We start from the raw sequence: 11,677 nt of genomic DNA on the forward strand, positions 1-11,677 counted from the left end.
CCTTTTCTTCTTCATGTTGTGCCATTTTTCCAAGTTGTAAACACTGCCTCTAAAACATCCAAGGCTTTTTTGCTAGGTTTCAAACAAATTCACTATAATCTTTCAAGTCAAGGCTTTCTCTTTACTCTAGTCCAGCTACTGATAGTACTCCAGAAGAGCACCTGCATAAACAAACCATGCTCTTCCCACTGTCCCATTCAATAAATAAAGTCGGAAGTCTTGAGATATAAGATGTTTCCAAGCATCCAGCTTCTAGTTGGCAGTGTTACTTCTTTTTCCTCTGTTTTTACCCCTCTCTTTAAGTTCCAAAATTGAGAAAAGAAAAAAATGTTTAAAAGGTACAATCCAGCCGAGCATTGAAAAGAAAGAGATTCTTGATCCACAATACAAAAAATGGGGAAAAATAGAAGAGGAAGGGGGGGAGACCAGTCAAATTTAAAAATTAAGTGGCATTTGTAAAAATTCCATCCATTGAAAAAAGACGAAATTAAAGAAAGAAAATAACACACTAATTTTAATCCAGGCTTAATTCGCTGCTTGCTTCCTTCTGTCTTCAATTTTAATTTTACTCTAAGTCTTTTTGGGTGTTCTCTTCTCTAATAGTAAAATTTATCTCACCATTTTGACATACTCTCTCTCCTGCTTTTCTTCCATTCATGGGCTGTCCCAACCTTGTGCAGCTTAATGGCTGCTTCTCTGTTGCCGGAAAAAAGAACTTCTCCTAGATCAATCAGGAACTTTGTGATGTCCCTGAGATCAACAGGACATGCCCTTCTCTATCACTGTCTCTCTGGGATGGTCCAAAAGAACCGTCCAGCAGTAGAGATATTGACAGCAATCCTGGAGCTCCAGAATTGCATGTGATGTTGTCGCAAGGTCAAGCCCCGCCTTCCGCCTGTGTCTGTCTGAGTCCTCTGAGGTTGCTCTCTGCTGCAATCTTGCAGCAATTCCTTGCCTGATGGCTTCAGTGATAATGGCTGCCATTTTGGGAGGTGGAAGCACCACTGCTGATCCCTGGGAATGGAGGCCTGCAGCAGTAGGAGTAAAGGTTGCTTCTGCATTAGAGGCCCTGTGTCTCCCTGACTGCTCACTGGCTGATGGAGCTTGACTATGTGGGGAAGAACTATAGAAACTGTCACCGTCTAGAAGTTGATTTAAGCCAGAAGGGATAGACAGTCCTCCATGCTGTCCAGGGACATTGCGGCCTGCGGAGGACTGTCACTAGTGTGGGGCTGTAATGTGAAAGGGTGAGGGCTGACCTGTTTTTCAGCCCGTTGTTCATTGGCCCTCCTGGCTGCTTCCCTCTGGGTCTTGGCGAATTCGTGATCCAAGGCCCTTTGGCGCCAGGACTCCACTCGTTGTGTGGCCTTAGAGGCCTTCTTGGAGTGCCCTCTCAATCTGCGATCAGAGGCTTGTCTTTTCCTGGCAGGCCTCGATCCCGAGGGGCTGCCACATCCTTTCTATGCGGAGGGGGGCTGATACCCAGCTAATGGCTCCTGCATGGCATGTGCCATTTTGAATATGCCACATGGCAAGCACTGCTGACACAAGCCTCACCCCTGCAGTACTGCAAATCGTGTGCTCAGAATATTTGGCAGTGAAATCTCAGTCTTCTAGATTGTTGCAGCTGAAAAGCTCTAAAAGGGGCTTCATACCACACTAATGTTCCTCAGGGCAAACTTCGTCACTGCTCAAAATGGCAATCGGGTCTCACCTCATTGTTGTGGCTCTCAAAATGGCACCAATCATCATCACAGCTCTCAATATGGCACCAATCCTCCTTCCAAGCCTGTTCGGTGCTCCTCGAGGCCTAGGATATCGCCATGGAACAAGGGCCATGAGTGTTGCCCAGGCCTAGGATGGGACTGTCTTCAGTGCTTGCTGCTGCTACCTGCAGTCAGAAGGTCAGCATTCTGGAGCTATGCTCATGTGTGCTCCCTGTAGTGGCGTGAAATGAAAGGCCGAAATGCTGCCTTGCAGCCCTCAGCAAAATTTGGCAAAAGCCCTTGCCACTGGAATGACATGCTGCTATACCTGGATCTGTTGGGAGCTAGCCTCCAAGTTAAGCTTTTATCAGATGTTATTGATGGTGTAGAAATAGTCAGAAATTGAAGAGAGATTAAATACAAATCTTGTCCTAAGACAGACTGAATCTAAAAGCTGTGAGGAAGCGTGTCATCGCAGTTTGCAGACTCAGTCCGATTGGATGACAGAGTTAACCCATTCCTGGATGCTATCTCCACCACTATGGAGAATTATAGAGTATTTACCTGTTGTTCAAGAACGACATTTTTAAAAAGTCAATAATTGCATCTTCCAGAAAGCCCCTATGAGCAACTGAATATTTTACTGCCAGAATAGCAACAAAAGACTGACTGAACAGGCTGTCCAAAGCCAATGACTGTATACAATTATTGATATATATTTCTGTTTCAATCAGTTGAAATAAATTAATAGAAGGCAAGAAAAGATTTTAAATGTAGAACTAATTAAGGAGCTGACCATACACTTAAGTGTATATAACCTCAAGGGGAATTTGAGATTAATCTAATTCACTACTTTTTTTCTACCTTAAAATCTAAATGATATAAACACAGATTATATGATATCTGTTTTTTAAACTTGGATTGACCCTACACTGTATTGTGGAACAGAACATGAAACAGATCTAATACCAAACATAATATTCCGAGAACAACCTCATACTGGTATTACTCTTGCTTGCCCCCTTCTTCAAAATAGTTTGAAGATAGTCTGTAATCAAAACTGCTGAAACACAGAATAAAAATCACTGTCTCACTTGTTCTACTCCAGGTCCTGACATAACAAAAAAAATCCTCTCTCAGCAGTCTCCATAGGCTGTGGAAGGTCAAAGCATAAAAATATCATTTGCAACTGCATGAACACAATGCTGCTTCATTGTATGATATTTAAACATGTGGAAAACATGCAAGGTTTCAATTGTGTGGCCACAGTTGCTATGCTGATATTTTGAGACCTTCTGCAGGCACCCTTGCAGTTTGCCTACTCTAATATTCTTGCTTAGGGGTATATGCATTTGTCTAATTGTGTGACCATCGGTTCCTATGAAAAGGAGCTACAAATGTTTCAAACTGTATTATCTCCTGAAGTCTAGGAGCAAGGAGGCATAGTGTACAGAGGCAAAGTGGAAAACTGACCACCCATAAGCACCACAGATGTTCAGAATTTAAAAAACAGTGTAGTTCTAGTTTTAAATACCCTGCAGCAGACACTAAAATAAATTGTAGAGCTCTTGAACATATTGTCATCATATAATCACAGAAGACCATAGTTGCTTTAAAGCAAGTACACAGTATTTGTGGTGAAAAGATGCAAATGCAAATTACCCCAGAAATAAGCACATCCCAATGTCTTTCTTAGGCCCCAAAATTACCACAACATAGCAATTTCATTGAATGACATGCTATTATTTCTGCACTTATTCACATTTCAGAATCTACACATCAGAAATTCAAACATCAATCCCTTAGTGCTAAACAGTCTGGTTATTTATATTCTTGGGAGAAGGAAACAGAAATAGAATTGTCCATATGTGCTTAAGGAGATGCTTTATGTATTACTGTCCTCTGAACATATTCCTGAGACATCAGTTTTTACCTTGACAACAAACTCAGTATAGAAGTTAAAGTCAGCATAATTTCAACTAGCCAGTTAGATAAATGCACCTCTCTGATGTGCCCCAGCTAATTGCAGTAGCTTCACTTCATTTCAGAGAAGGAGGGGTCTAAAAATTAAGTTCTGAAGAAATATCGTTGGAAATGTCTATATGTTATCTAGAAAAGAAGACCCGAGAGAAAATAAGAAAGCAGTAATGAAAAATGTCACATGAAAGGACAAAACATCCTGGCCATAAGACCAGAGCAAAGATATATTATAATTAATTTCAGTTACAGGATGGCAGTTTCCAATTGAATGGATTCCAGTGGATTTTCAAACTGAAAAATAAATAATACGCTTTTTCTAAAAGTGAGAATAGTTGGACACTAGAGCCAATCACTATCTGGATATGTTCAAGTGGAGACTAAAGAACCACATGTTATGGATGTGTTATTTTGGATACCAGTGCTGAGCAAGGGTTTCAGTTTGGTGACCTAATTGGTCCCTTCTAACTCTATGAATATAATCAAACCATATGGTGCTTGTTAGGCTAGTCATTCTCTCTCAGCCCTAAGGAGCCCTAAGAAAGAGACAATGGCAAAGTACTTCCAAACTCTTACCAACACCCACACACCTACACACAATCCCCTCCATCTGTCTCTCTCATAGCAAATTTAAAGGTCAAATTATTTTCCTATAGAGTCAGATTATGCAGATATAGATATTATAAACTGTTAGAGACAGAAAATAATTTTACAGTTTCATATTGTTTTGTAAAGCATATATTCTTTCTCAGAATAATGAATGGGAAATTTTGTATGTAGGAAATTACCCTTCAAATACCATCTTGGAATTGGCATATTTGACACCTCTAAAAAGTTGAAATCTGTTACAGTCCAATTATTTTTGCAAATATGGAATTTTTAATATTTTATATTAGCTACTAGACAGATGGGCTGTGTAATAGCATGCTAATTCAGATTTGAACTTTATGATCATGTTAGTGTCTTGAATATCTAGATAAAAATGTTCAGCTAGCTGCTGAAGATATCATCTTCAACACCTTAACACTGATTCATATAATGTGCCTTTGTGATATAGTGGATACATTTGAATAGTTATTGTACAGATTAATTTTGTTCTGCAAGATTAATTGAGTTGACAAATGTTAATGAACTTTCATTGACAAATAGTTTTAAAATTAGCAGAAACAGAATTGAATTGGATACTATATTGCACATTCAGTTACTAATCTTCAGATTAGTATTGTATCAGTCTTGTTGTCAGGGCTGCTTCGCTCAGTAACCAAGAAAGAAACCACTCAACTCCATTTTGCAGAATTAAGAGTACTTTTACTGGTCATGAGTAGATAGTAGCTAGGCAAAGCAAGGTCTGAGGCAAAAGCACGTGTAATCATAGATATCGATATGTGACCCAACCCCCTCCCCCTGGTAACCTCAGCCCATAGTCCAATCAGTACACCCCACAGATGTCATGTGGGAGACATCTTCAAAAAGCATCATCAGGCTGGTATGCCGGACAGTTGGCCTTGGCGGCAAATCCTTTATCTGTAGCATGCACAGTAGATGGTGAGAACACCTCCCTTTTACAGTCACTCCTGTGCTGACACTTCCCCACCCACATACAATCCCCCCCCCCCCAGTTTCAATGGCAGCCGAAACAAGCAGCAAAACAGAGGCTGGCAATTGTATTGTATTAGTATTTAGATCAAATTGTATTTGATCTAAATATTTCTTTTGCATTTGAACCAGTGGTGGGTTCCTACCGGTTTGGACCAGTTCGGCCAAACTGGTAGTACCTTGGTATCCTGGGTTGCTGGAACCAGCAGTGACCCAGTCCTGCCATGCCCTGAACCAGTTCTCTCAGCGGCGCCATAGATGCCACCATCTTGTTTTTTGCTTCTACGCATGTGCAGAGCAATTTTAGTTATACTATTAATGCACGCGCACAGGGTGCCCCCCCCCAAGGAAATTGGCAGTAGTCTCTGCCAGAACCCACCACCGATTTGAACAAGTATTTTACAAATTCAAATTGATAAGCCTAGCTGAAGACAATTTAAAAACGTGAACTGCATATCTCATCATATAAATTCCCCTTATCTGATTGTTAAATAAATGACTTAAACATTAATAGTTGAATTGGGTAAAATGAGTATATGTAATATTAGCTTTAATTTATATATGAATATTTTCATTTTGGCACTTTTCCCTTTTTTCTCTTTTTTCCTTTTTCAGATAAATACAAAAATACATTTAAAAAACAACTTGAAAATTCTTTTGCATATGGTTATGTCCCCAAAAATCTGTTCATAATGATGATGAAGCAATTATATATAAAGCTCAGTTTTTATTAAAATAATGTGTTTTTCAATAATGTATCAAAATCTGAACTTTTTGTCTAATTTCCTGTAACCTAAGATTCCTGGAAATTAACACCAAATGTTACCATAAAATAAATTCATCATAAAATTTAGACTAGAATTCATTATATCTATATTTCTAACACAGAGGCTGTTAAAAACATATTTATCCACCCACATGAGACATATGGAATTTTGTAAGTACTTTTGTTAATTTTTATTGCCTGGATGTTATATGCCTTTAAGTTGAATATGTTTTGAGTTTTTAAAATGTATACACAGAAGTATTGTGTTTAAAGACCATTTCATAGAATAACAGAAACCTATAAAGATTAAAGAGTAAAATGGAGACAATCTGTTCAATCATAATCTGTTAGAAAATGTAAGTTAAAATGCACGATTTTGTTGTTATTTATTTTGAAGTTGTAAGAACAAATAAATATGGGATTTTCTATTCCTTTTTTGTAACAAGAAATCAATTTCATTTAATAGAAATCATTTTAAGTCGTCTAATAAAAATATTAGTTCATACCATCAAAGATATAATGGACATTTTGACACAAACCTATTTTCAGGTTATAGACATAAGAGATATCCAAGCATAAAAACATTGAAGTTTGAATATTTTGGGGGATATAGAGTATTACTGGAATAATAAATTGAAATAAAGTTTTCATTTTACATGTTGAAAAGTGGTCAAAAACTGAACAACATCATAAAAAAATAAAGAGGGTGTAAGGTATCTATATTTCAAACTCTCTTGAGTTTTTCCTTCTGCCTTTTCCCCGGATTACTGAAAACTCTCCTATACATGTTATTAACTATATGAAAAAAAACTGTCAAAAGGGTACTAAAGAAATTCAGGGAAAATTGCAAACTGATTGCTTTTGTACAAACTAGTTCACTGCCCTGGAAATGTGCTAATGTTTCTCTCCTAAGTAGGAGTGAGAAACTTTTTCTCAGTCAAGAAGCAGACAAACCACTTTGATATATGTCAAAGATGTTTACATAACAAGATCTCAAAAGTTTATTTTTACCTTGAATTTACTTGTTAAAATTTAACACAGAGGTAGATTTACAGTGATCTGCAGCCTTTACATTTTAACCGATTCTCAGATATCACCTTAAAAAGTATATGACCATATGAAATTGAAACATTGTGGCTAGTAGGGAACAGAAGTTGAGGAAACACAGGGCCTGATCACGTGGCTGGCTGCAGGTTGTGCATCCCTGCCATAAGAACATTTTAAACTTCTTATGCACAATCAGTTCCAAAGTCTTAAGATGACAAACTCAAAATATGTTCCCATGTGCCTACTGCAAAGGAACAAATTACATCAATAGTTACAGAATGTATATTCATGGATTTGTATTATCCTCATACTGTACACGGGCACCTGGGATAAATAACATGCACGACGATGTAATCACATACATTCTGTGACTTATGTATTTGCATTAAACATCATGTTATTATTTTGGCATAATTGTAGTTTGCTATCGCTGTTGCTGTACCCATATGGTGTTTTATATTTGAAGGAATGTTTCTAGAACCACCAGGATGATCAGGTTCAAGGCAATTAGGAATGACTGTGTCTGTCTCATCAGATACAGCACAAAATATGCTAATTCCTGATGAGTTCAGGTGGCCATGACATGTGATATACATTTAAAATTAAAGATGGAATCGGACCACAAAGTCCTGGGAAATTGTAACTGGTCCACAATAAAGGAATAAAGATCTACTGAGGTAATAATCTACATCACAACACCAGGACTTTTTGCCATATGATTTCTTCACATTCACAATGTTATTAAACATTCTTATATATTTCACTGGAATCAAATAATGATTTAATCAATGTGCCACAGTTTATCATAAGATATTATTTAATTATTTGTACTTTCTTGCTTTTTTCTCTGCATTGTTTTATATAATTACACATTCACAATATGTTTATATTATTCCTTAAAACATACAAGCAAATGTTTGAACTTCAATGTTATTGTGTACAAGAAGCAATAATTTCTCTTTCTCTTCATGCACACATATGCATTCACACAATGCAGTGCTTGTTAGTATTTGCCAATCTGCTGTGCTTTAATAGGCTCAGGACAATTGGGGTGCGGGCAGGGGTGGGTTCCGGCAGGCTGGTTCACTCATGGGCACAGCATGCAATTAAAATTGTTCTGCACATGCACAGAAGCAAAAAACAAGATAGCAGTGCCTATGGCCCCACCCAAAGAACCAGTTTGGGGGTGTGGCGGTTTTAATGACCCAGGCCGCTAAACCACTACCAGTTTGGCCGGAGCCCACCACTGGGTGGGGGTAGAAAAGAGGACTGCAGGTAGAAGAATTAGTAAAATTGCCATCATTTGTGAGCAGAAAAAAAAATAAGATAAAAAGAAATAATTCTTCCACCTTTTGTGAATCAAAATAAATCTAACTTATTGAGCTAAGAAGAAGCAACTTTATACTTATTAATATTCTGCTTGTGGCCACCTCCCTTTGTACACATCAGACACTCTATTCAGCATGACTTTTATGAGAAAGAAATAATCTTATTTTTGTTTTAAAAATCATGTAAGAGGGTAACATGCTGCAAAAATAAATTAATAGTCTCTAGAATCTTCTTTATTAGATGTCTCTAGACCCAATAAAGAGAAATGAGCCCAGCTAATCAGAAAGACAAAAGAGAAAGAGAACTGTAAAATAGAGACATCCTAGAAGGCTATAAAAATGTCATTGACAGATTGATAAATTAACGTTGAGGTCCATGGCTAGGCAAAACCTATTTGTGGTAGCCATTTTGTGATCATATGCTCAAAAAACTATACTTGCCACACTGAAAAAATGTATTTCCCATTATGATTAGTTCAATATTAGGAAAATTATTATTTGTTTAAAATAAATGTGCATAGTAGAGTAGTCCCTATTAAATATATCTACAACTTCAGTACTAGGAAGAGAGCTCTACAATTAACTCTTAAACATGCAACTTACCTATCCTGATAAGTAGTGATGGCAATACTAGGAAGAGTCAATAAAGGCAAAGTTGTGGGTCTAGAAATGTTATCTGGTGTTCTTGCTTTTTCACTCTGTCGTTGAGATAATGGTGGTAATAATAAATTAGCAGAGCAGCACCTTCTTCCCCTCCAGAGATCTATGCCAAGGGTGTTGTTGGATGCACTATAAGACTTGCTGAGATGACATTCTAAATAATCTTTAGCAATCTAAAAGAACAAATAGAAAACTGAATTATATAAGAAACAATTTCATAAAGCTAAATATAAAAATTTAGAATTGCAGTACAACTTAATTACTAAATTGAATGCATACAGTTCCTATAAAAGAGATTCTTAAAATAAGCATTAAATTTCATACTAAAAAGAAAAGTTACAAATGAAGAAAAATGAAATGGCAATTCAGCCATTAGTCTGAATGCAAATGTTAAACACATCATTAACTCTTATATATGACCCAATAGATTACAGTGTTAATTTTATAATAAATTGTTTTCTTTCTTCACAAAGCATTAATTTATTCCATGTCCTCCCAAAATTTCATTTCAACTTTTGCAAATCCCATTGATTTTGAACCCTATTCAGATACTAAATGAAATTTGTACTACTGGGATGTAAGAATTATCGTTGTCTACACACACATACACCTCTCTTTCCATGTAATGGCCAGGATATTGAAATTGAATATGGTTGTATTGTTGAAATGATTAGAAACAGTATTTCAGCTAAATATAAGTAAAGAGGTACATTGGAATGGAGGCAATAACCCTTCAACAACAGTAAGAAAATAATGTTGACTAAAAGGGCTTGAAAAAAGACAAGAAAAATTTGCCCAAATTGAGGTAACAGACAACCAAATTGGAAGCATGGAATATAGTATATCTAAAAAGATATACACTGGGCAAAAACAAAATTTTAATTTCACTTACATACAAATCAGAAAAAAAGTTTGGATAGGGTGCTAAGTTAAGTGAAATTGTTGACATTATGTACAGACACTGTTAAAAGCCAAATTCTTTGTTATTGGTCATTAAGGAAAAAAAAATTGGAAATAAAAATGCCAAGATCTTATGGATAACCATATTTCAAAGTTCAAACACTTCACCTGCTTCTTCTTTTAAACAATATTGTAGAGCTAGAAAATATGCCACAAAATTCCCAAAAATATCAAGGATAGAACAATACCCCGAATAGAATACGTCAGTGTTTGGGTTTTTATTTAAAAAAAAAGGATTAGAACATTGATCAACATCAGACATATTAGGGGTGCCGCTTATATTTGAAGATTATTCTAGTTGACACAATAGACTATTTATATAAATAACATTTATAGATACTGTTTATTTTTATACAAATATTTATTAAAAGATTTACAAAGAACATAAAAATTAGCACAAACTAAGCAGAAAAAGACAAAAAAGAAAGGAAAAAATACAAAAATGCAGAAAGAAAAAACAAAAATAAAATGAAGGTGGTTCCTATGTCCTTTGCAGCAAAAATGAATAGTTACAAAATTATATCTTATTTTATGATTAGAAAAGAAAGCCAATTACTTTCTATTATCCAGTATTTTTCAGTTCATCAAAGCCACAAATGGTAAGTGCATTTTGCCCATTGGATGCAAACAGTATATAAGGGATTTCCAGTCAGCCATAAATATATTGTTTTCTCTCTATGTAAAAAAGTTTCTTTAGCCCTCTCTGAAAGTGTCATTATTTTCAATCACCATTTTATAATAACAAAGCATTAATTTCTTCATTAACACTTTCTTCATAAAGCATTTATTTATTCAATGAATTTATACATGGACAATGTTCTGCATCAGAAGCACTGTAAGACATTACATACAAGTTAAAAGCCATCAATATAATCTGCATTAAAGCCTTAATACAGGTAGTCCTCAACTTACAACCACAATTGAGCCCAAAATTTATGTTGTTAAAATATAAGAAATATGAGAAATTTGTTAAGTGAGTTTTGCCCCGTTTTACGACTTTTCTTGCAACATTTGTTAAGTGAATCACTGTAGCTGTTAAATTAGTAACATGGTTGTTAAGTGAATCTGGTTTCCTCATTGACTTTACTTGTCAGAAGGTCACAAAAGGTGATCACCTAACCTCAGAATACTGCAACTGTCATAAATGTGAGTCAGTTTTCAAGCATCCAAATGTAAATCACTTGACTATGGGATGTATAACAGTCACAAGTGTGAAAAACAGTCATGTTACTTTTTTCAGTGATGTTGTAACTTCGAATGGTCACTAAGTGAGCTATTCTAAGTCAAGAACTACCTGTATCTAACAACAATACAGGGTTAGTTATATTTTTTCTGAAACACAGATGGATAGACATATGTGTGTTTATACTTACACCTTCTGTAGGGACAGTCATTACACTCCTACTTTTCTTCATGACGGTATTAGAAAATCACTTCAATTATAACAACCTTTTCAATTGTGCTTCTGCCTAACCAATAAACCTGGTCAAAAAAGAAGAAGAAAACCATATTTCAGTGTTTGACTTCAAATGTAAGAATGGAAACAAGGTCTGGCTTGTACATTACCAAAAATGGTAGAAATGTTTGACAAATTATTCATTAACATATTTTCCCTACCAGGTAAATATTGTCTAATT

General features: G+C 35.9%; 1 protein-coding gene across 1 annotated transcript in view; it reads right to left on the reverse strand.

Annotated features, from left to right (window-relative positions):
- Positions 1 to 11,455, reverse strand: part of PDE4B (phosphodiesterase 4B) — a 237,968-nt gene extending 226,513 nt beyond the window's left edge. Inside the window, exons 1-2 of the mRNA XM_032219089.1 lie at positions 11,414 to 11,455; positions 9,024 to 9,253 (exon numbers count right to left, since the gene is read on the reverse strand). Of these exons, the coding sequence (XP_032074980.1) occupies positions 9,024 to 9,253; positions 11,414 to 11,455 (272 nt within the window). The remainder of the gene's footprint in view (positions 1 to 9,023; positions 9,254 to 11,413) is intronic.
- Positions 11,456 to 11,677: the final 222 nt, after the last annotated feature.

Source organism: Thamnophis elegans, chromosome 5, assembly GCF_009769535.1.
Source record: "Thamnophis elegans isolate rThaEle1 chromosome 5, rThaEle1.pri, whole genome shotgun sequence".
In the NCBI taxonomy this organism is placed as follows: domain Eukaryota; kingdom Metazoa; phylum Chordata; class Lepidosauria; order Squamata; family Colubridae; genus Thamnophis; species Thamnophis elegans.